General features: G+C 38.9%; 1 protein-coding gene across 1 annotated transcript in view; it reads right to left on the reverse strand.

Annotated features, from left to right (window-relative positions):
- The window catches only part of wdr11 (WD repeat domain 11), a 53,240-nt gene extending 31,032 nt beyond the window's left edge, over positions 1-22,208 (reverse strand). The window contains exons 1-10 of the mRNA XM_062401057.1: positions 22,024-22,208; positions 20,358-20,469; positions 18,725-18,878; positions 18,302-18,475; positions 17,802-18,006; positions 13,242-13,407; positions 10,836-10,938; positions 9,950-10,148; positions 8,809-8,909; positions 5,053-5,229 (exon numbers count right to left, since the gene is read on the reverse strand). Coding sequence (XP_062257041.1) covers positions 5,053-5,229; positions 8,809-8,909; positions 9,950-10,148; positions 10,836-10,938; positions 13,242-13,407; positions 17,802-18,006; positions 18,302-18,475; positions 18,725-18,878; positions 20,358-20,469; positions 22,024-22,109 — 1,477 coding nt within the window. The 5' untranslated portion in view covers positions 22,110-22,208. The remainder of the gene's footprint in view (positions 1-5,052; positions 5,230-8,808; positions 8,910-9,949; positions 10,149-10,835; positions 10,939-13,241; positions 13,408-17,801; positions 18,007-18,301; positions 18,476-18,724; positions 18,879-20,357; positions 20,470-22,023) is intronic.
- Between the last annotated feature and the right edge of the window lie 4,642 nt (positions 22,209-26,850).

Raw genomic sequence — 26,850 nt, forward strand, 5'->3', positions numbered from 1 at the left:
TAGAGGATCTCTATGTATTTCTGTAATGATCACCAGCAGGTGCAGCAGGACATTCAGATCTATGATTATCCTGAATGTGATGGAACTGGGCTGATGTACCAGTCCCTCTGCAAAGAACTGCTCAGTCTGCACCGTGCGACATCATGACAACCACATGCTGACACAACATCTGGAGGTAGTGATAGGCAGGGCCCATAGGCACTGCCACATGGGCATGGTTGCATACTTTGTGTGTGTGTGTTGTGTGTGTGTGTGTGTGTGTGTGTGTGTGTGTGTGTGTGTGTGTGTGTGTGTGTGTGTGTGCTCCTGCTCCCTGAGTAGCTGATGGATGACATGCAGTGAGACTGTAGGAAGTTTCAGCCGGAAGTTGGGCAGACAAAAAGTGAGTTGTCTGTGATATACATACAGTAGATATTTATTTCCCTGATTTGTTTCATAACGTCTGTTTGAAGGTGATCAAAAGACGCAGCCTGTTCCTTGGAAGTGGAGAAGAGACTATTTTTAAGAAGATGTCATTGTGATTCTGCAAAAGATAACTGAAATATGACAGAAAATAGCATCATTATTCGCCAAAATTCCATTATAATTCAGGTCAGCTGTTCATTACACAGGCTATTATATAACATAAGACATTTTCATATTATGCTGAATGCTGCTCAGTATTTGACTTTATGTTTTTAGAAGACAAATATAAGATAAATCTTCCTGCTTTAGGTGAGGAAAATATTTCCAAAACAAAGTAGTTTAGCTGGTTAGCTGGTGAGCTGCACAACTATAAAGCTCTCTAAATACTCTTTGTTTAAAATCCATACCAAAACTGAAGTGTAAACACATCTACTTTGTCATTTTATAAGGGGGAACTACTAATTGACCTAGCACAGTTTCCGCTGCTGAGCTTACCGGCTGCTGGCTTCAGGGTCATGTACAGACCCTGAAGTACCGCATTAAGAAAAGCTAATGCCAGCAATAGACGTTAGCAAAAACATTAGGTTCATGAATAAGCTTGACACCGAGTAGAAAACCTTCTCGAAATGATAGAAATCGAAATGTTGTATTCAAATTAGATTTTATACCAATCCCCAGACTAAATTGTTTAAACACCCAACTGCAGCTGTTAGCTAGACTATACTCAGTTGAACCCAACTCTACAAGTACGTGTGTGGGGGCAGAAGTAAATTTGTAACTTAAACTAAAGGCTTTGAGTTTATATGGATTATTTTGTGGACAAATGTAAATGATATTCCCAATGACAGACCAGTGGAACTGAGAATGTGAATCAGTCCATCCGATAATTGTTTTGCTTTTTGAAGTGCATGCTTCAGTAGCTGCCTGTATGTCAGTGCGTAGATGTTTATTTCCCACATTTTGCAATTGAAATGTACGTTTCAGCTGAGTTGATACTTTATTCTACTCATAGTGCTGTTTCATTCCCATCAAATCCAAACAATGCAGCAAAGAATAGCTGTTGGGCAAAGCACACATAAATAAATTAGTCATGCTGCCATCCAATGATTGGAAAAGAATGTTGGATTGTTTGTGTTTGTGCACAGGTCACTGAGAGGAAGGCTCTAGGTGTTGTAACTATCTGTAATGGAGCTGCCACGTCTCATACAGATTACAGGTTTTTCGACAGGACACCATACAGCATTGCTTCTGGGTAGATAGACAGGTAGCACTGTTTCTGTAACCTCCCTGTCGGAGGCAAGGTGCAAGAAAGACTGACAGAAGGGAAAAGTAGAAAGCAGAAATAGAGAAAATAGAAACACACTGGGATTCCTACCCTCTTTCTCCCTGTATGAAACTGTGGATAGCAATTTCAGCCCCCAGTGCTTTCACACCTTTAGAGTGAGCTCATCTCTTGCCTTTATTTGCACCAAGTGGAAGGTGTACAAACTTGGTTTCCCTCGGTTGTTCTTCTGACTGGTGTCACATCGCTGACACTCAATAGTCTCTATTTAACTAAGTTTCGATCTACAGCAGATTGTTTCAGTCTACATAAAGAAAACTTATACAGATTCCGAACGGTAGAAACCCCAATGTAGAGTAATTCAGAAGCCAAAAGAGAAACTGAGCTCCAGCTTTCAAGGCCTCATACAGGGATTTAGTGATTAGGTCTATCTTCTGGGTCTTGGTATATAGGAGAGGTGACAGATGCCATCTCTTGCCAGAGCACTTGTCACAGAACCAGCCTAGACATCATTATAGTGGCGGTGAGGCTGGCAATTCTAACCCAGGAATGTATTCCAATTTATAAAGCATGACAGGAGGCAAAGTACCAGATTTCAAAACTCCAAATATGACAGTTTCTTAAGTAATTGTGACTCTACTGTTGTAATAGCACAGGTATTATTCCTTACAAAACTACAATAAGAACTTGACTATAAATGAAATATGTTTGCCTCAAGCTGCTATTTTTATTAAACAAACTTCACCTTTTGAATTGCCAGAACATACCTTTCACTTTTCAGTAAAGATCGCCTCTTTCATCAAAATCTCCTCTGTGATTATCCAGTCTTTCACACTTAGTGGCCAGCATTCAGCAAGTGCAACAAAAGGCACATTTCAATAATGCTGCTAGAGACGACCGTGGGGATGTCGTGTTCTACTTTTAGATTCTGAGGGCCACTGGGAACCAGCTATGCCAAGTCAACCCCACACCATCTGCAGTAGGAGGTGGTCCTACTGTAATCGCTCAGAGTCACATGCTTATTAGAAACAAGACAGGTCCCTGACTGAACAGGCTTTCTGGATTTGCTGCTTTTGAAAGAGCGGCGTCTGCTGCCGAGAACATCCTAAGAATAGAGCTAATGGGGCAAGAATGAAGCTTTGTAATTAGTGCACTGTTTAAACCAATGTATTGAAAGCTTTCTTGCTGAAAGTAGTGCACTGTTTAAACCAATGTATTGAAAGCTTTCTTGCTGAAAGGCTTCAGGCAGGACGGGGAAGTAGTATAGAGAACAACAACAAGCACATATGAATGAAGTAGTGATGGATGGTTGGGTCAAACCCAGATCGTTTACCCAGGTGACAAGGGTTTAAATCCAGGTTTATTTCTTGACTGTAAACTTATCTCTTTAAATTATTTTTTCTTACACTGTAGTGCAGTGGTTAGCTCTATCGCAGAAAGAAGGTTATTGGTTTAAACGGCCTGCTGGTGCTTTACTGTGTGGAGTTTGCATGTCCTCCCTGTATCTTTGTGGGTTCTCTTCATGTTCTCTGACTTCCTCCCACAGTACAAAGACATGCAGGTTAGGTCAATTTCTATATTCTAAATTGCATGTATGTGTGAATATATGTCAGCCCTGTGATATGCTGGCAACCCTTCAAAAGGTGTACCCCGCCTCTAACCCAATGTAAACTGGGATTGGTTCCACCCCCCACTGCGACCCTCGAAGTATGAGCAGCATAGCTGATGAGGGATGGACTTGCAGTTTGGTTGCTGGGTTAGGTTGCTAAAAATCCACAGGATCTATCGCACCCTGGTTAAAGCAAATAAAAATATGCATCTTCAAACCACAATGTGGTGTTTTGCATACTAATTGGGTTGATCCTCAAAGCCTTTTAGAACTATTGTATTTATTAGGTAATAATGTGCAGTGAATTTAACAGGTCTTGGTGTTCACCACTGTGGACATGTTGCTCATGTAATGAAATGTCAGAAATACAAAGACACCAGTGAAAATGGTTGTAAGATGAGTAGGTTGAAGGTGTCATTATTCATCTGCTTGTGTGTGGATCTAAACGAGGCAATATATCTTTGAGGTATGATTAATTTACGTGGTCTTCATCAGGGGACTGAGCGTAGCCCATTTTTCAGCTTGACAACTCAACTGAAGATTTGCGACGATAGGGAGAGAACAGCAGTATGCCTGTGCCTAAAATTAATTTAGGTGCACAGGCAGGAGTGTGTGTGCATACATACACTGAGCAGCAGACGGAAAGACAGAAACAAAAACAGAGACCGATTTATAGGAAATTATGCTCTTAGTTTCCCATTTAAATACAGACTGTGTAATTGTATGCATCATTACTGTGGTGAAGACAAGGGAACAGCTTTTCATGAAAATTGCTATGCTGATCAAAAACAAATATATCAAAATTTCTCTGCTTCTCTGTCTCTCTTGCCTTGCAGCTGTCTCGGGGGAGATAATAACCGAGGCTGATATTTCAGATTAATTCTATGTCTTTTGCGTTATTTGCTGCAAGCACAAAGTCGGATTCATTTTAATTTATAAACTCAAGGAAGTTCATTCGAAACGTCAAGTGGGTTTAGTAAAATATCAGCAAGTTTGAAAACACTTTGTAACTCCAAGCTGATTGTCTGCTTTAATTGTCCTTCATAGAGTATTATTAGCCATCATTTAAATGTGTAGTGCAGGGGTCTTCAACGTTTTTCAGGCCAAGGACCCCCAAACTGGTGGAAAGATGGAGCGGGGACCCCCTACTATATATTTATTGTATAAAATTGTGAATTATATTAAACTGGGCCTAGTGCCATGTATTAACATAGCTACCCTGTTATTGTGCATTCAATACTAAGCTATTCAAATATTACACAGGTTCATATGTTCATGTTTAAACATGTCCAAGGTACAGGCTGGCCATGCCACTGCCATTTATAAACATAGATCTTGAATACAACACTGAGCTATTAAAGTAATTCACAGATTCATGTTTTTATTTTAAACATACATGTAGAAGAGACAGTGAATCCTCAAGCCATCTGTGGATGGCACACATACTCCCACATTAGTGAGATGTCGGACCCTGGTGGGTAGCAAACAACTTATGTAATCTTGGACGGATGGATGTTGTCAGGCAGAGGGTCAAATCAGCCTCACAATATGTTGGATGCATGTTAATGTGTATTTATAGACATTTCAATTTGTGGGGGGAAAAATGGTCCAAAATAAAAACAAAATTATTAAAAAAATAAAAAAATTATCTAATCAACCAAAGAATTTGCAACCCCCCTGCCAGTCATAGTGCATTGCTCCTCTTTGAATTCTAGAGTGCTGTGAGTGTATGTGTCAGAGGTGCGTTATTACTTACCTACAGCCAGCAGGGGCTGGTAGTGGTTGATGTTTTTGGTGGTGAGTGGTGGGCACATGCGAATGGAAAACGGTGGCAGCGGCAGACCAGACAGCAGGCCGGTCAGCAGGAACTTTAACTGGACCTCCGTCTGGTTGGATGATGGAGGAAGAATCTCACCAGCAATCAAGGTCTGGCCTACAGATAGAACCAAAGCAGTGGACAGTTTGAGGTTGACATTATCACAATAGACTTTGATTAATGGAAAAACTAGAATTTATTCTACACAGTATATACAGAATTTATAGCACTGTTAAAAGAAAATTACAAGACAATCAAATTTGAGGGAAAAGAGTGAGGGCCATTCAACCAAGCTCATACAATTTGCAATAAATTAATATTACCATTTACATCACATGATTGATGCTCTGAGTTGGTTTCACTACTGTTCAATGCATGTTTATTTAATAACCCTAGACAAATAGACACAAACTAACCAACTACAGCTAAAGGACCAACAGCAAACTATTAAACGGCATCATTCTTGCTCCTGCTACAAACTCAAGATGAGGCTGCATATACATGAGACCAGCATGGTGTACTCATTTCATGCAGGTGCTACTCCTCCACATCCATTGTCATTCATACCCTGATACAGATTGAAGCCAGAATCTAATCTTTTTAGCACACAGAGAAAAGTGTGCAGTTATTGCTCATTTCCCTTTATTGTAAATTCTAGATAAATATTTTGTAACAGAGCTCATTAGCACTCTCACAACTAAAACTTTCAACTCAGCAGTCTAATCCAGAGCTCTTCTGTTCTGGCTGAAATTTAAACACTCACATTATTTCTGACTGCAGCCGGGAGCCAGGAGATTAGAATAGGTATTTCTTTAAATTGTGGCTTATTAACAAGATTACCATCTTTGATGATCTCAAGAAGGGAGTGCTGAGTTGAGACAATTACGCCAGAGAAGATTCTCTATGTGTCATCCAGTTAAGAAAATGGTCTGTTTTTCTAGAGCTTCTCTAGTCTTGATGAATGTCCCAAACGCTCTACAGTACACGTTTACACCCATTCCCATTTCAATCAATCAATCAATCAAATTGTATTTGTATAGCCCATAATCACACAGCCCCTGCAGGCTGATTCTCATTGTGCAGTCAAACAACTTCACATTATTTTTTTGTTAATATTTTTATTTTCAATGTAAACATAAGCCTTGAATCCTTAAATATTTTAAATACTTGAACCTATACACTTTTTTACTGAAGCTTGGTTTTGGATTACCATGTCCTTCACAATTAGGCTGTTAATGACTACATTTAATGGATATTCATCTTCTTTTGCATATTTGCTTGAGATCTAATGGACATCATCTGAGGGTGCAACAACCTTAATGTATTTACTGGCACTGGTGGAAAAATCCATTTCGATTTTAATTCATACACCATAACAGCCTGCTTCACATTGGAATACATTCTGCGTCTAACTGAGCATCATAAGAGCTTGAAGTTATAATTAAAATGAGATGAGGACATAATTCCAAACAAGGCAACACATCAATAAAAACCGGAACCAGAGAAACAATAGATTAAAAGGTGTAACAAATGAGAATACAAAATGAAGGCAAATCAAACACATTTGCCGGGTAGTTCTTGTATGTGGCAATAATCTGTCTGCCTTATCCTTTTCTTATGGTCAGCTAATCAGCATCACATCATAACAAGAGATAGCTTTTCATAAAATATTAGCATCCTGCAGGTCAGTGACATTGCCTCATAACAAGAGATTTAGTCAGCAAATGTCAGACAGAGCCTTTGCTTTAGGCAATGGCTGGCTTCAATTTCCCTGTATGTGCATGTAATGCGTGTGTGCTTGTGTGCGTGTGTGGGTGCGTGAATGTATGTGTGCGTGCCTGCATGTGTGTGTGTATAAAGGGAGAGATGGCAAAATCCTCCTCTCTTATGCCAGCATAGATACTAGTGCTCCACATCCCCAAGGCCTTCCACTCACATGCAGTTTGACTTTCGTTGAATACAACTGAATAATATAAAAGAATAAAAATAAGAAATAAAATAAATTCTGAATTTCATTACTATTGTATGCCTACATTCATCTTTTGATAGGCAGGTCTGTTCTAAATCAACGGGGAGGAAAGAGAGTTTGTAAGGAGTTATGACCAGCATGTGTTAGAGAGAAAATCACAATATAAGCAAAAGGATGAGAAGGTAAAGAGATAAAAGTGAAAAGGATGCACGGCAAAAGCACCCGTGGGACTCCTCCGAGCCGTTCAGCCTGGGGAATCATTCTGGCTTGTGCCGTGCAGCAGAGGAGAAACCAGTAGTCACTCATTAAAGCTAAGAGTGAGGGAGAGGCCCTCGCAAACAGCTCACAGAGGAACAATAAAAGATACAATAAGGCCTGATGAACACACTTTCACACATATACAGTATATTAAGTACACACAATTCCACAGAGTAACAGTGGGCGGTGTCACACATACTGTTCATCAGGTTCTGACTTAGGGACATTCAGCTGGAAATAACTAAAAAACTACATTTAAGTGATTCAGTGTCTCAGTGTTAATTGGGGCAGGTTAATATCAGTGGGGAAAGAACTGTGTGGTAAATATAGCTCTGCAAACATATGTGGTCAAACTGTAAGTGTTCAGCAAACTTCAAAGATGAAGCACATGAAGCATAACAAAATTCATAATATTTCTAATTTGTCGTCACGACACTTGCTCATGGTGAGCAGTGTTTGATCTTTGTTAATATTAATATGGTCAAGACCTACTCTATGTGAGAAGTGCCCTGATAGTTTGTCTGTTTGTCTGATTTGAAGCTATATAAATAAAATTGATTAATGTAGTTAATATGATAATTCTCTCACTGCACCACTTTCAGCTCTTCAGCTCGTTGTGGGCACTCCCGGCCTTTAGCTTGTTGTGTTTCTGTTTCTGAGGTTTAAAAAGAGGTTGCATCTTGTGGTGAATTATCTGAGGTTGTGGCCATGAATTCTTCTCGTGATGTTTGACAACAAGTGCGCATTGATTCCTCCATCGTCATAAATAAGTTTATCTTCATCACAGAAATTATTTTCTGCTCATACAAAACACTTGTCCTTCCTGTTCTATTCTCATTTGTAATTATCTAGTTTTACTGCTTTGTCCTGTATTTCCCTCTGCTTGTTTAGAAAATACCTAACTATTGATTTAAATAACCCAATTACATTTGACATGTCTTATTTATGTTTTAAAACCTATTTACTACATCATCTTATTAAATTGCAGTGGTCACATCTTTAATCTTCATATTGACAGAGACTTCAACCTCAATTTAAATGGCAACTCTCAGTTCTCAGTCAATCTGAGCCATGTGTGAGTTGTTTAATGTATGATCTAAAAAAAACATTATTGCTTCAAAACCCTTGCACACTTGGAACTGTTTGTTACAGGGGCTCTATCTCCATTACAGTTGATTCTATTATGAAGTTTATATATCAAAGTAAAAGTATATACTCAGCTCTTTAAAGTAATCTAAATGAGTATACGTCAAGTTAAAGTGCTGAAACAGAGCCTAAGGATGCATAATGTGCAGCTGTCGAAATTCTTATAGTTTACACTGTATGTATCTCTTAATCTTTTCAATTTAGAAAAGCAATCTTTCTATGGAGAGGAAAAAAAGCCCCTGCTTCAACAAGAAGTGATAAGTGTGAAATATGTGTTGTCGACATCACATGTCTGGTGTTGATACTGATGTGTAGAGTCGTACCGATCATGCTGTTAAGAGAGAGATCCTGAATCCTTTTTTGGTTTGGACTCAGCGCAGCTCCACAGAATGACACGGGGGAGTAGAGCGGCGACAGACCCGAACTGACAGACAGAGGGAGAGAGAATATGAATCAAAAACATTTTCTCTCAAATGAAAGCAAGGCGCACATGCATTATTGAAACCAAGTGAATGGATGATAAATGAATGTTGTTTGTGCAAATGATGGATGTTATCTGCTTCTTAATAAATAACTGACCCAAAGTGACAGAGCACATTTCATAGAGGGTAAGTCTGTACTGATGCCTTATATTGATTAGCTGCTGCTCAGTAAAGAACGGATGTTATTCCTAGAAAGAACTTTTCCATGACTGTTGATGGCACTTGATACACTGGTGGCTTGACCTAAAATTGAATAGGTACAGCAGAGTGAAGGGTTTCCCCATAAATAAATCATCCTAATTCATCTGTGCAAGCTCAGCACTCTGTGACAAACACCATGTCACTGAGGGAATTATAATTCACGTCGGCATATTTAACCTGGACCTTTTTCAGATTTGTTATCTTTCCAATAGGAAGACTGTAGACCAGAATGCTTGAATCAATATCAATTTATCGCAGTGTGAAAGGCATCAGCCATCATCTGAAAAGGCCAGAAAGAGAGAACCTACATGTCTGAGATTCTATATTCTATAAGAGTATAATAAGATGATTCATCAGAGAGTGACAAAAGGAAGAGTGTGACAACCCTTTATAATTCACTGAAGAGGTTTTGTCGTGTTTGCCAAAATTAGACTGCTCACAGGCAGACTAACCTCTCTCAACCTCACACAGGGAGCAGGAACTTAAGAGACAAATAGAAAACCGTCTCCTTGAGCATCGAGGGAGTGTTCAAAGGAAAGCAGGGCTCATCAATGTTATAAACTCTCTGAACCCCCTTGCTACACCAGTCACTAAGAAGAGTAAATGTAGGTCAGAGGATTATGTAGTTTTAAGTCAGTTTAAGTCACCTTTAAAGTTGTGACTCTTGAACATTACTTGTTCCTGCAATTTCAGCTTCTTCCTGCAAAACTGTAATGTAACATGACAGAAATAATTGCATTCTTATGTGGGTGTGTGTGTGCGTGTGTTTGTGTGTGCGTACTTAGGATTGGCTGCAGCCTTGCCAGTGTGAGCTTTGAGCTCCCACAGCATGACTCTGCCGTCGCTGACCATGAGCCCAGCGTTGTTTTCGTTGACAGGGCAGATAACCATGCGATATGGCCGGACTGTCTTGGTGACTCGGATTGCATCGCACTGAGAGCGAAGGTCGTACATGAGCTCCTGGACACTCTGTTCTGGGTCTGGGGGAAAGAAAGAAAGACGGAGAGAGATTCAGAGGAACATTGAGGAGATAAATGTGGAAGAAAAGTTGGACAAGGGACAAAGTGACAGTGAGGGAGAGTGGAAAAGAGGAATGGTGGGAGATAAAAAAAGAATGAGATGAAATCAGAGCAAATAGGCGAGGAGATGAATGGAGGGGGTCAACATAAGAAAAAAAAAGAGAAAATTGGCAGGAGGACAATGGGTAGAGTGAAGCGAAAGGAAGAGGAAGGATGGAAGGATTGAGAACCCAGTGAAGATGATTATTCAGTGTTAGAGAATAAGAGACAAGAGATAGAAAAAAGGGTTTAATGAAGGAAGAGATGAAGAGAGGACGTAAGAAAATAAATTAGTGCATGAGAGTCTCAAAATAGGACATGGCAGGAAAAAATAAAGATGAGTAGATAGCAGGGAGTGCGGGAGTGAGAGAGATTCGGCGACACAATGGTCCCATCAGCCTATAGCACTAAGCCAAAGATAAATGAGACCGAAAAAGGCAACATGTCCACTGGAGCATGGAGAAAGGCTACAGGCTCTGGCTGCAGAACAGTTTGGCTGAATAGAGTGACAGTGGTTTGTGAGTGAGAACAGTGCCACTAGCTTGTGTGCGTGTGTGTGTGTGCGTGTGCGTGGGAGTGTGCGTTAGTCTCTGGGAAGACTTTTCATACCTGCTGCTTCCTCTGTAGTGGTGGTGGAGCGACACACTCGAAGGGTGATACAACCGTTCTCATGGAGACAATAGAGGGCGTCCCGCTGAGCACAAGGAATAACCTAACCACAGGGAGAGTCAGGGGAACAGCTAATGATGTGTGTTTTCATAATCAGGTTTACAAACTGTCTTTTTGAAAGGTCTCCTCTTACACTGAGCACAAAGCAGCAGCAAACGCAAAGTGTAAAGTGTCTTTGCTAGTTTCAGGCTGAAGAAGCTGCTATCCCCCCCCCCCCCATTATTCATTAAAATGGAAAATGCACTTATGACAATATGAGTGTGAGGGCTGTTAGAATTAATCTCAGGAGTCTAGCATAATTTGAAAATTAAAAAAATCATTACTATTCAAATGCTATGATTCCAGTTCAAATGTGTATTTTTGAGTTGCCTCTGCAGCTCAGACTCGTCCCCCCCAAGACGGTATATAAATATGTAATGCATGGGTCGCACTGGGGCTTTGCAGCAAATTACAGTGCAGACTGATCTGCTGCACTTCTCACACGTGTGTAGCTCAACAAAATGGTTTTATTTATACTCATTCCAAGAACAGGAGAGAGACCGGAAACAACGCAACAGAAAAAAAGATGCCCTTCAACTGTGTTTATGTTTATGTCCTTGTGACATATTCTACAAATATAAACAGTGCCACAATGGTGTAGTATTGTTGTAAATCTGAATATAATTTGGATATTAAATATAAGGAATGACATTCAAACTGAATTATAGAGGATTGACAGTCCTAATTATTACTCATGGTGAATTGCATATTATGCCCATACACACCATCCACAGATTTTTAAACCATGATTCTGCTTGAAAAGTGACTTTTCAATCAATTCTTTAAAATAGATGCACATTAATCTTCAGTAATCGATTGCTTCAGACAGAATAGAAAAACAATATCAGTCATGTTGACAACTGAGCGCACATGTGGTTATTCACCTGAATTTACCTGGTAGAATGTCAAAATTCAACGAGTAGAGGGCAAATATTCTGAGATGAAAGTTAAGATGTACTAATCGACTTCATTAGACATGCGATGGTGGGGACAGTGAGTTTGCATGGCTGTGATCCTGTTTCCTTTTTCAATCTGTAACAACAAACTTCAAGCTGATCAATACGTTTTAAAAGTCAAATATTATTCTCCATACATAATTTTTTAAGTTTCTCATCTTTCCTCGATTTGTCATTTTTGTCATTCTCACTTTGTCACCACTGAGCCACATGTTACCCAACAATATTTGTATTTAACTTGTATTGTTTTTTAGTGCACGTGAACAAATTACTAGATACAATTTTAAACAATGCAATTCAAATAATTAAAACAATTTGTTGCATTAACACAGAGTCACAACTTAATTTGAGTCATCGATTACAAGTAGTATAGCAACAAACTGGCTGTCAGTGTATAGTCCAAATGTGTGTTTGTGTGTGTGTCTATATTCCTCTGTCTTCCCATCGAGCTTCTACACTGCAGTCTGGATTTAAGTATTTGAAACCTGTGTCATCAGTCATGCAAATTGGCTGTGTGACAAGCACTTCATAATACTTAGAGAGGGAGTTGGTGGGACAGAGCCCGGGAGGCTGAGTAATACTCCTTTTACTCCGGCTCTGTGGCTTTAGGACTTACTCCGTGACTACAGAGACTTGTTCTCTTCCTTTGTACTATTTAACCGTGGCTATCTTTGTTAAAACCACATCACTGACAACCCAAGGAAAGTTCGATTTATGCAGTCAGAATATGAAACAGGTTTCACACAAAGAGAAAATGTTTGTGTGAAACAAGGGAACAGTAAACTGACCAATACAAGTGCATGCAGGCATGAATGTCAAGGTTATACCATCAGAAAGGAATATTAGCTTAGAGTTCAACAACCACTCAGTGTAATGACAAGCCCTACAGTAGCCTTTCACAGACCCAGAGTGATAGCACAATCAACAGAGTGACATTAAGAGGCTGTTTCTGTTCGGTTACAGGCTCTGGACCTGGGACAAATCCTCCGGAGGGAATTGGCACCTAAAAGGTCACGAGTGCAGCTGAATGTGAATAAAAGAGGGCGCAGAAGTCAGATAATACAAAGGCTGGTGAGGATTTGTGAGGCTGTAGCTAAGGACTGTGCAGTTACAGTTGTCAGAGCTTGATGATGATGATGACTGAGAGGGAGGATGAAAGGCAGAGAACTTTGTAATCTAGGGCAGCGGGAATTGACTTCCTTGAAGAATTATCCATTACAGAAAAAGATTTTTGCCGAATCCCCTCATTTATCTCACTTTAGACCAACTGAGATGTCAGTGTATTTCTATAGGTTTGCAATTTCCACCAAGTCTTTTACTGATTTCCCCAAACACATAAACAACACCTCACCTGAATGAAGGGCACCCCGGAGCGCTCGATGGACACCACGCCCACCGTCTGGCTGAGCTCCAGGTCCAAGATGAGAATCTCTCTGGGATAGAGCAGCAGCATGTGGTTCCTCTTGGAGGGCAGGTAGGACAGCTGAAGGCAGTCGTTCAACGTCACCGCCTCCGCACTACAGTGACACACAGGAGAGTAGGGCCAGGGATACACACAAAGTGAGAAAGTGAAGTTGAATTGAAAGCCAAATATTTAACAATAATGTATCTTTTCATAAATAAAAGAGTATACAAATTAGATGACTATATCTACAATTCCTTCAGAATTGCTTAGGATTTGGCATTTTCAATTTTTGTCCCCTGTCTTGGTTTTGCATGAATATCTAAACTCAATTTATTGAAAGCATGCTATGTTTAAAAAGGCAAAACATAAATTGCAGTGACAAGTAATAACATGTTTTATTTGGACACATAACCTAAAATATAATGAATAAAACTCTGTTGGAACAACATATGATTATAATATGACCAATTATGTATATCAGCATGAAGATGGTTAAGAAAGTCAACTTTAGGAAAAACTTTTTTTTATTTCTAAGATCGACTCCATCTTTATTAATTTCTTTCCATTCAGAAAGCTGAATGAATTAGTTATTACTGTTGGTAGTTGGGAGTTGAGGATATTAAGATGGTATTGGCAGTATAAGATAAAAAACATTTTGAGTATAAAAAAATTTTAAGACCAAGGCTGTTTGCTGCAATTTCCGTGATGTGTGTTTCAATTAATTACAAGTACTACTATCTGAAGCAGCAGTCTGTTTTGCTCTCTCAGTATAACAACAAAGGTGTCTGAGACACTTTGCAGTCCAGTCAAGAAGGAACAGACGCCCGATATTCTCAGAATGTATGAGGGTCCAAGGCCATGACTTATTGCTACAGATTCATTCCTCTAGGTCACAGTAAGATAAAATAAAGGAGAAAACAAACTTTATCACACAATGGAGATCATTATCGTGTCAGGGAAAGATTAACAGATAAAATGGACTGAATACAGGAACCTTTAGCAGTTGCCGAGCTAAATCACACAGTTACCAGCCCACTGAAGTCAGGCGAGGCAGAGATGGAGGCTCAGACGAGCTACCGAAGGCAAAACATCAAGAAAGCAACAGATCTTCACAGAGAAAGACGAGACTACTGAGAAAAAACGAAACAAATCCTATTACGCCAAACACTTTCAAAATATTCAGTTGCCCAATTTCCCAAACAGCACACACTTCCCTTCTTTCTCCCTCTCTTCGCTGTGAATAAAGCATGAAGGCTACGGCCGTCAATGGATCATACATAGTTAATCATGGCTACATGTAATGCATACAAACACACGCAAACACACACCAGATGTTCCTGACAGCACAGGACAACCTCAAAGGACAGGGGTTTAAAAAGCACCATCCAGCTTCTGATGTTTGATCATGTTAAATAAATAAGGGAAAATTACATCAACATCTGATACAATGTTTATACATTACGTAGATACTTCCGCTTGTGATGTCTGGACAATGTACAATAAACTTACTTGATTGTAGCGCACAAATCATAACTTTGACTTGGATGTGCTCATGGCCTTCAGATGTAATAGGGGTGTAACGATTCTTAAAGTGACATCAAGATACAAACATCAACAATCTGATATAATGATTAAGTTCGACAAAAAGCAGTAGGTGCTGCCTATAACTTTCTCAATCAACACATGTAAATTAAGGAATCATTATTCACTTTAAAGTTTTAAGCCTGGGTGCATGTGTGAGTGTGTGTGGGTTTGTGTTTGGGGAAAAGAGAAGAAATTAGTTGAGTTAGATTAGTTGCTATCCAATTATATATCAACAGTCACATCTACACAAACTGCTTATGTAATACTTTGTATAAAGTTAGTGTGGAGTTGTATTTGTAATTACAAACAGGCATGCTGGATTGTGTGAGTGTAAAAAAACATTCTCTGTCCTCTTGATAAAGGGAACAGATCCGTGCTAGCCAGATTTATGGCTGCCTGATTAGACTCTATTGTGCGTGATCAAGTACGCGTTTCTGACAACAGGCTTGGAGAGCAGATACATCAACTCGAGGCAGACAGAGCACGAGCAGGGATACTGTAACGCTGAACATTATAAACCCCCAATCCCGACACAGAGACAAAGCAGCCCGGAGGAATACAGCATTTTCAGCGAGAACAATTATCCCCGTGTGAAAGGTGAAGGAGGGTGGTGTCACGTACTAATACTAGACGACACAAAGACTGAAATGAACATGACAAGAGAGACATGAGAGAATATTAAGTTAAGATTAATGGAGTGTTTGTTATTAGAGCTGGCTGGGTGGGTGGACAGAGAGGCCGGAGTGCTGCTGCTATAAATAAGCCTGTTTGACACTCACAACCACTCAGGCAGAAAGCTGCCAGCACATCAAACAAGGCTTCAGTCCCTGATCCATCAGCCTCATACAATATAAAAAGTTTAATGTTATAAAATCTTTGATTAGCTACATCTTTATGTGTTTCTTTGTTATAAAACAATGTAGTAGAAGGTGGCAGGTCATTAATCTTTCCCTTCAATCCCGACACTTAGCTTAATTTATCACTAGTTTAACCGTTACCAATATGAGTTTTAAACTGCCTGAATTTAAACAATCCTTGATGTAAAATGTTGCGCACACCAATCGACATTGAGTTGAAAAAACAAACAGGCTCTTCTATGCATCTCAATCAGAAAATGAAAAAAAAAAGGACCCGGATCCATCATATGCTCACACAACAGAGCCCGTTATTTCTTCCAGAGAGAAATCTCCCGGGTGTGATAAACAATTAAGTGTCATGTCATCCCACAAACAGACCCGCTGTCATGATTCAGTGTCAGCATGTCACCTCACATGATTAAGACAAAGTGGGGGAGCATCACAATTTTAGAGCTCATTCAAAAAATGCCACATGGTCAAGTTAAGCTGCTCCCTGATGTTGCATCTTTCAGTTTGTATAATACCCTCGTATCTATTTGAGAAAAACTTTGATTAATAAAATAAGACACATGCAAGTGCTTAAAAATGTTTTCCAGCCGTGAAGGATATGCTGAAGGGTGCAGATTCACCACAAGTGAAGGGCACTACATTTCATAGCTGAAGTTGCCCTGAGCCTTGTCTGATGAATAAAACTCCCGAGTCGACCCTGAGCGATGCCCTTCAATCCTGGTTGCTCAAGTAGAACTGTGAGGGACTTGACTTAAAATGCAGACCAGGCTGTGTGAGACTTTCTGAAACTGATATGATGTAAGACAGATTCTTAAAATGGTTTAAGAAATAAATTACGTACATGGCTCATATCTAACATATTGATACCTAGATTGATGGTTTAAGAAATTAATACAGTTAGTTACTGAATTCTGCTTGAATATTGCTTTGGAATTCAAGTCATTCATTTAAGCCCTGTTCACACTATAATGGATATTTAGCTAAATGAAAATACTCCTCTACTTGAAAGATATGCAAAACTTCACCAATTGCTAAATTTGGAAGGGTTAGAGGGTTTATGTTCTTTCCAAGTAATGTTTTCTGTCTCCATTTGAAGAGAAAAACTTTTTCTATTATCAGGGAAAGTAACCAAGTAAGTAAATATTATGTTCATGGTCGATTTGACCCCAGGAAACCGTAACACAATTTCAAACAAGATCAACAGATCTTATTTTTAAACAGAGCTTCATCATCATCAAGCAACTGGAAAGAACACATAACAGTCCTTTATCATCCTTCATATCTATAAAAAGGTAAATTTGAGCATTGGTAAGGTAATGGCTGAACCCACTTATCCCAGACATTACTTATTCCTTGGAGTTTGCTGATGATCACCCCTGCAGTGTTTCATTGTCGTCAAAGCAAAGACCTTCCAGTATTAATCAATATAGTATCTTCCAACTGCTTGTTGGTGATACGTCTTTTGAGTTGAACACTACTGCCAAAATGAGCAACCAAGCTTTTTTCCAACTGTACCCATAGACGTGCCTTCCCCGTGTTATCTCAATTAGATCTCTCTCAAATGTTATAAAGAGCACAAATCCTGATTTTGTCATGGACATGGCTGACAGCGTATCTACTGGTGCCTGGAACCGTTTCTATTTCATTAGCAGCAGAAATTCTACGCTGTCGTTCAAATAGGGAACGGGACCTGGATAACTTTCAATTTTTAGACAGAAACGTGTCTGCTGGTGGTTTAGAGAACCAGGAGGATCAGCAATGAGGTTATTCTCATCAGAGGAGGATGCTCTGTAAGTAGGGTCCTCCTCAACATTCTCAGACATTTTCTCCTCTATTTCATTTTCACTGTAAAATGTTTGTGACAAAAGCTCACTGGCAAAAAAGCTAATTCTAAATATAAAATACAAATTATAAAAGATATGATGCTGTGAATATTAAAAACTTCTGGGTCAACAGGCTCATACAACTGCCCTTGTATGACTGTAAACCAAAACAGGAGAAATATAAAAACGTTATAAGCATTCTAAAACAGTCATGGAAGTTTAGTAGCTCTTACGTTGGTTTTTCATTGGTGATGAGCACTTTGACCTTGTTGAGTGCCTTCTTGGCGCCAGTAGGGGCCGGGAGAGCGGGGGCGGGAGCAGGTTTGGTGTGGGCGGGGCTTGCATGCGGACTGGCGATGTACACCTTTTTGCCAGCACTGCCTGGGGGCTTGGAGTGGGAAAAGTCTGTGATAAAGACGATTCCCTCGCTGGTCAGTACTGCAAATGAGGGGTAGAAAAACATGATAAGGATTACAACTGGACACGTAGTCTGTTTGTATGTTTCACTTAAGAAAATATCTGTTTTGATTAATACAAATTATGGAAAATGAGATTTCATAAATTGTTCAACATGCATCTCTCTAGATGTAGAAGTGTGAGTCTGATAAGAGGTGCTCATGCAGAGTATTGGCTTGCTACTAACACTGAGCTTGATGATTTGGAAATCACAGAGACAAGAAATAGACTGAAACTGACTAAATTAATGCAGAGTCATATGTTATGGTTCACCTACATGCCATGTTGGATGGGTCGAAGGGATCAAAAGAAAAGGAGAGGATGTTTTCAGCATAGCTCTTCTTCCAAAGCTTTGTTCCTGTGTCTCCATTCCACAGGACGATGTAGTTGGGAGGGTGGACGGCTAACAGCAGATCACGAGATGCATCCTGATTCCACAACCACTCCAGGTCTGACAGAGAAAGAGAGGCAGACAGAGACGAGAAACCTTGTTATGAAGGAGATGGAGACATATTGTGCAGTGCAGCAGGAGGAGAGACAGGGAGTGACAGTAAGAGCATCTTAATGAAAACAAATAGCCAACAACAAAGCAGCAGCTCAAAGATTTCCCCTTGGCAAAGCTGGCAAAGTAAATTCTCAATCCTGCGCCGAGCTGAGGGACAAACAACAATCAATTCAAGCCTGTGTGATGGGGAATTACCTTGGATAGGTTTGGAATGCTCCTGGATCTCACAATGGGCAGTGCCGCTGACCACGTCCCAAACTATTATCTTCCCTGAGGCATCTCCAGAGGCCAGACGCAGGCAGTAGGGTGAGCTCACGTTGTGGTAATAGTTTTCTCTGGACCATTTCACCTAAAAAACACAAAACACATGCTATGGTAAGTTACTGGTATCAAATATCAGTTTGTGTGTGTGTTGATTTGGTGTTCATTTAAGGTGAGGGTCACAGCATATTTATGAAATGGAAGATGATGACTTTGACTTAGAAAACAACAGCGTTCTAGCTAACTGGAGATCTTCCGGAGGATTTTTTTTCTTTGCAAAAGTGCATTTACATATTTTCACTAATAACTGACAAAATGTGGGCTCAGGATAGAAAGATACAGAAAACTAGAGAAATAAGAAACAGATTCAAATACACACAAAACTGAAGTGAAACCAATGCACGTTCTACAATAAATCAACTCCAGAGCCAGCTTTAGTAGTATAATTGATTATGTCCATGTTTCTCAACATGAATACACATGCCCTTTACTGTAGCTACTATTTTCTTTTTTTCCCAGGAAGCGTTCTTGTGTCTGGCCTGGTGGTGAGGAATGGCCCACTGCTGCTGCTGCGGTGGTGCTTTACAAGATTAAAGTGTGCTTCCGAGTGAGGAATGGGAGTCTCGGATTGAGCCCCGGCACTGATAATCACTGTAGAATTTATTGCCCATTATCTACCCTAACAAACAAGCATGTGTGTACACACACGTACACAAACAATGAGGTTCTCCATCAACGCAGCAACCTTTATCAGTGTTCCTGGTGTGGGCTTCTCAGTGAAGTACAGCTGAATTTGTCTGCCGGAGACTCGGCCAACTTATCTCAAGGTCACACCATGGTGACATTAACACTGGGTTGTATATTAATAATTAATCAGCAAGTTTTTATTCCGCACAACAAGATATTGACATGTATATAAAAGGCAAACAGCATAAGACCACTGATGAGTTTACAAACCGCACTCCACATCCACATATACTGACCTGAAGTAAATAGGAAACTATGAAAGAAATTCTTTTCTTCATTCTGTGTGTTCTTTTCAAAATATTCAGGTCAAAATTTTACATAAATTTTTAAAATACAATTTTCAAACTACATTAATTTGTCATATCCTCTCTGTGCCCTTGAGTTTTTTTTTTTTGTCCAACCACTTAATTTCCTGAAATTGTCATTTGTAGCCAATAGGGCAAGGCTACGATTTTTGTATATTAATTGATTTGTTAATTGAAAGAAAAAAAAAGGCCTTGATAATTTTTTTAGGGAATAAAAGTTTAAATATCCTTTAATAAACAAAATGCCAAACATTAGCTGAAATCTGATTCTCAAATTGGACTGTTGCTGCTTTTATTTTCTTATTTCTTTGAGTGTACATTCAATTAATTCAGGGTTTGATAGTAGGATCACTTTGAGTTTTAGGAGCTTAGGTTGGGCATTTTCTTCATATGTTCAATACTTTTAGACAAAATCATTGATAAATTAAAAGAGATAACTGACAGAGTGATAGAATAAAAACAATAGTAGTTGCAGTCCAGCATAGAACTAAACAGTCACACAAATGAAAACTCACCTTGACCACGTTGGCTTTGTGTCTTTCTAGAACCTGAATGGTCTGGGATGTCTTTGGGTCGATGATGAGGATACTGGAGTGACATCCCTGAGCTATCAGCCCCTGCCAGCCCCTTCAGTGCAGGAGAGTCACAGGGAAGGAGACAGGAGGAGTGATTCAGACCAAACCAGAAGGGCACTCAGAGAGTGCATACTTCCTCCAAGGCATTCATCATCATAGTGTATCTTGCATCAGATACATATAATATGTACAGAGACATTTTTTGTAAACCAGTTATCAAACACAGCCAAAATATAATTTCCATGATATAGTTGAATGGAATATTTGGTACCAAACAATACCTAAATAAAAAAATCCAGATATTATTCAGATGTGCACAACATTTTACCTGTTTATAGATATGCTCACTATACATATAACTGAGTAAATTTCAGAAAGACATCTAAACTATTTCTTGAGTAATTTATGAAAAAGTGGAAAAACACCGTACTTTGCAATGTTAACTAAAAGTAAAAAGAAAATCCTGAATCAGCATGACTAATCTGGATTTGAACCAAAACTGAATGGCCATAACGTATCCCTCCATCATGTTTTAGTGATAATGCATACCGTAGTATTTGTGTAATCTTGCTAAAAAAGAAAGAAAAGAAACCATCATACTGACAGACAGGGGTGACAACTAAGTGATGAGGGATGTAGGAGGAAGCTTAAGGTTCATCATACCACATGCCAGACCATACATAGCAAATTTCCACAGCCTACATATGGTTTATTAGACAATATCAAACAATGCACGTATTTGATCTGATGAATATGGTACTAGAACCTAGCAGCTGTCTCTGTTTAACAGTTTCCTGCTCTTGACTTCATGTCTATATTGATTTTAATCTTTCAGTGTCCATAAAATATCGTCAATCATGTTATGGCTGGACCACGTCCACACCCCCAACAAAATCACAAGTCGAATCCACATGAAATCCTGCAACTCAGCTATTTAATAAATACAATCATGTTCACACAGACTTTCAAATAATCCTCCTGGTGCAGCAGGCTGACAAAAATGCTGATCTAGTATGTGACAGTAAACCAACATGTGGGAATACCAGAAGAAATATGTTTTGAGAGGTGGCAGACGAAGACAACACCACCATACCATAGCCTGTGCCTTTTTAAACTTCCTTTACACATTGTCAACAATAAATCATGCAACGTGAGAGGTCTCTGTTGTCACTTCTGCAATGTGAGCAGAATACCTCTGCTTCATGCATGAGGAATTGAGCAGTTCAGCTGTTCCCTCGACTAAAATAGTAATATTATCTTGGATTAAATCTTAGTTTAACCTAAACGTAAATGAAGTCACGCAGCAGTCACAGTATACAGGGGAATTACTATGACAAGATGAGGCCTGAGGAATGCATCAGGCCCAGCGAAATGTCACATCACATCACATGACACTGGATTTCCTGCATGTTTCTGTTTTCTTTGAATAAGAAATCTCCATCAGCGGGCTCGGCCAAAACTGTCATCTGTATGAGCAGCGACACGAGGGACCAATAGAGTGAAACGAGCAGAAACGTTAAGAGTTGCTAAACAACATATGTCATTCTGCACATCTTTACTGAATTATTTAGCTACATGGTGCTAACGGCTGAGCTGCAGTACTCACCAATCCACCGCGGTTTTATTCTGCAAATTGAGAGTGCCAGTCAACGTCCGAGCCGCGAGTTTGATGTTGACGGTGTAAGGAATCATTGTTGTCTGTAAATATTTTTGCTACATTAACATTTGTTGAGCAAAAGCTGCTCAAATGAATTAGCTTCAGCGGCTCGGCTCTTGTTGTGAATTCTGACAGGAAGTGAAACGGTGTCTCTAAACGGAAAGTCGTGCGGGAACAAATCCCAGCGCAATAAGGTTCCAGAGCTGACTTTCAGATTTCTCTGCATGTTTGTTCTTTAAAAAGACAAAAAAATTCTTTGACAAGACGAAAAAAAAGTTAATTAAATAATTAAAACACGGTTTCCAACTAAAAATCACTTTTTCTAAGCAAAAATCTTAAAATTTACTAAAGAATTTCTTATTTATTTCCTTTTGTTTTCATTATATGGTGGCATAATATTTTCGATAAGCTTGTTTTAGAATAGTAAAAATTCCCTGTACAATAAAAAACGGACAAATATACAATTATATTTGATCATATTGCGCAAAATAGAAGATAAAAATGGAAGATTTTTGAACAAAAGTAATAATATGGTTTTAAGTCATTTTAAGTGTTAAAGATGGCAGTGAGGTACATTTCAGAAGCTGTATAAAAAAATATCAACAAAAATAAATACACAAAAGAATTGTAAGTAAGAACAACTTACTTTGCGGCATACAATTGTATCACAGCTTATTGATTCTTTCATAAAATCCAGTGATAAACAATTGTCCCATCAACTTATTATTCATTCCAATTTGCAGTGTATTTGCTGTCAGTCCATGCACCCTGATATGCAGAAGCGCAGATGCTACCAAAAGTAATGTCTCACAGTTTTATTGTCATCTGACTGGCTTGGAAACATCTCAAAAAGTAGAGCCGGGGGTTGGCTTTTGGCCACTGCAGCTGTGCAACATAAAAATACAATCATATGTCTTTTGGCAATACAGAATCTAACACACTTTCAGCTTTTTATTTGACAGTAGTCATGACACAAGCTGCAGAACACACAGACATTACACTGGGGAAAGAAATGTGTCCACATCATGCACTTAACCGTACAAACTTTCTCTCAACATCTGCAAAGCCATGTGACACATGTTCATCATGTCCAAAGTTCTGTCTAATTTTTTACTGAATACGTCACCCTCAGTTCAAGAATAACAGGAGAAGTTAATGCAATTGAACTGAAAAGTAGACGAAATAGCAAAATGAAACACTTTTTAAAAGCCTTTGTACCTGTATAATGACAGACATTCTGCCAGAAATTAGCCTTCGAATTTGAGATTCTCTTTACTGAGGAAGGTGAACTGAGATAAAGCATACAGAGCAGCACAAAGAAAATATAGACATGCCATCAGGTAAGTCAAAGGTGCAGAAAATATTAAATAAAGTGGTACATAGAAAGTCAGTTTATTTGTGAGGGGCAAGGAGCCTCTGGAGAGACAATTTGATCCTGACCACAATGATAATTCATTAACACAAAAGAGGAGTTCAGAAATATAAAAATACGAAGGATATGAAGTCAACACGTAGGGAGCTGTTTTTCATTGGCAAGGATCATGGCAAAGGTCTCAAGAAAATAAAAGTAGATGTGGAATGTCACACTTTCCAAGAGAAGCACAAATATATACATGTATTTCGAAGCAAAAGAAGAGTGAGTGTGCCTTGTTTGCAGGGACACGTTCACAGTGATGAGAAAAAGCCAATAGAAAAAGTCAGTGAACAAGCAGAGAGCTAGGAGGCTGAAAGTTCATGTGGAAGGAGAATTTGAGAAGGAAATATGTGTCTGATGGGAAGCTGCCCACACTGGACAAAGAATTTGAAAAAAAAAACAATTGGAAAGAACAGGAAATTCAACAAGTAAACCTTTGGTCTGTAATGAAAACAAAATACATAGCAGATACCACTCAACAAGTTATTTCTTTGCATGGGATCATTGCTGAGTTTGATAGAAAGATGGACTAACCTTCCTTGCAAGGCGTGCATGGTTTTACCAAAAGTGAGGATTTGTTTGAGAATGTTGAAACCAGCTGTGAGTGTAATCGCCATCATCACTACCATCTGACGTCAGAGAGAAGCAGTTCCAGCCAAGGCATCGGCGAGGTTGGTATGATATATGTGTTCGAAGATTTAGTATGGTCAGTGAAGGATGTTGTAAAATGTAACTGGCCCTTGACAGGAAAAATGTTCCTCACCTCTTTTTGAAAGTACAGAGACATAAAGCATAGTGACATCTTCCATTAACTGGTAGATGACTGTCTGATTGATTCTCATAAAACCAGAATTCGCTCTCATTTTGCCCCACACTGTGTGACATATTGAGTTTTTACTAGTGGTAATTTCATTTCATTTCAATAGTTCACTGAAAATTACAGAATTACTATAACATAACTATGAACATCTTCACCAACAACCTTTATTTTCATGACTAAAACAAGACAATAACAAGACAGAACTGATAAAAACAACTGTCACTACTATCAAGTGTTTTATTTACAATTTTGACTAAATGGAATAAAACTTCTTATAATCACATACAGCACAATGCAGTTATTCAACAACTGCACTAATTACCACCAAAAAAATAAAACCAAAAACCTTTCTGTGCAGTCCTGGCCACACTGAACATTTTAAGTGGAGGATTTATTAACAGGCTCTGATACAAGTTTTTTTTTCTAATGTGAAGGGTTTTCTTTTTTTCTCGTCATGTCCTGATTGACACACACTACTAAAGTATGAGTGCATTAAATTTGCAAATGTTGTTGCATACTTCCAGACTGTTAAAATCATTTGGATGAAATATTACTTGAATGCATTTTGCTTAAGTGTGACTGAAAGGCCCATTAAGTGTTTTTGTCGGCTAAAATGATTTCTCTTTTTAGACCTACTAGCGAAACTGACACATGATGTACAAATATTTTGATACATTTTTCATCACTTATGGTCCATTGCTTGCAAATGCATTAATTCTAATGGTGTTTTCCAAATGAACATTTTCATTTAATTTTCTACAGGGAGATAGAGATGCAAAAAACATTTGCCCTCTAGATTTTCATTGCATCACCATCTTTTACAAACTGCATTATGTGGCAGACACATCTAAGCATACAACATTATTCTTATTCCTTGTGTGTGTGCAGTTGTCAAGTCCAACATATAGATCCATACATACGGAAGAGAAATTCTGATTTTCTCATATGTGGCCCGGGAGACTATTGAGCATGTTTCACAGTGGTCTGTGTCACTTGGTTATTGTTAAAAATTCCCTGGAGCTCTATACGGATTTGCATGTTAATTGTCAGTTGGTTGACTCAAGATTGCTTCTCACTTTACATATCCCATGTTTGACTGTCTGTCAAACTGATCCTGTGGTCACAGTTCCCTGCATGAACAATGTACCCATCCAGAATCTTCCCTTCCATCATAATAACTGCAGGCCTGCTGTCTTTAGGAGCACTGCTGAGCTGATATAGGATTACTAAACTACTTCTCACCAGCCAAGGAGGCTCACATATGTGTTATTTCTGTCATGTAGCTGGTTCCTTTATCAAGAATTCCAAGGTTGACAGTATAATTTTTGACTTCTTAAAAGTGATAAATATTGCCTATAAATGTGTTATTTTCATTAAGTGAGCATAAATATAGATGCACCAAATCTAATCTCTCACCACAGCATGTCTGTCTCTGTCTGCAGTGACCCGAAGAATCAGGTCATCTTTCCTGGCAGCCTCTCATCTTACACTGTTGCCATGATTTACATTTTAACATCAGGTATTGGGAATAAATTGAAAAATAATGAATTTGAGGCAGTGTGGGAAAAATCTGCTCATGATGAGATATTTCATCGCCTTTAGGTTCGAGAATGTCAAACTTGGGAAACTTGTGGGAACGCTGTTGAATAGATCTTATTTCAGCATTTCACATTTAAGCTGGTTTCCCCCAGTGGAGCTGATACATTTATCGGTGTAAGTGTGAGTTTAATAGGAAGTGAGGGACTGAGAAGGAACTTTAACACAGAAATGTAATACACATTAATCGTATTATCTGATTGCAAGAGCCTACTACCAACCACAGTTCCCAAAATGTCGAATTCTCTCTCTGAGACTGATGGGTCTGGGCTTTCCTGGTAAGTAAATGATCTGAAAACATATACGAATTAATTTTGACACCCGTTGTTTAGACGTGTCCAGGGACAAATGTCTTTTCTCAAACTATTATTTACTGTCAAACTTGATGTGCCTCTCTTACAGAGAATTACAGATGATAGCTCTGAGATTTCTCGAGGCAGATCCAGCTGCAGTTGTCATCTTTTTTACCACTTCAAGGTAGAAAACCGCCTAACCATACTTCCCCCGAAAAAAACAGACTGTTAACATTTTTAAGAGATTTAGATATATACCAATTTATTGACAATGAAGGGTCTCATGAGAGTTGTGTTTCTGGCAAATATAAGGCAAATAAATGACAATTACTTGATCTGTTTTACAGGCAGGATCAATTTTCTATGCGTTTCCAAAATAGTTACAAATCATATTTAACTTAATTATTATGCATCAGATGGTCAAGTTGACTATCTTGAAGAAAGATTTTGGTTTGGGTTCAAAAAGCTGCTTGACACCAAGTTGTCTTTTGTGAGTTTTATTCAAGACTTTGCAAAGCAGTCAGTCATTCAGGAGGTGTCTGAGCAGAAAGTCAAAGGATGTACAGTCAGATAAGTTTTATAAAAACTAAACAATGCCCAGTGATTTCTGCCTGGGGGGCATAGTAACACAATCACGTGTGGTAAGAAACTGA

This window comes from Platichthys flesus, chromosome 12, assembly GCF_949316205.1.
Source record: "Platichthys flesus chromosome 12, fPlaFle2.1, whole genome shotgun sequence".
NCBI lineage: Eukaryota > Metazoa > Chordata > Actinopteri > Pleuronectiformes > Pleuronectidae > Platichthys > Platichthys flesus.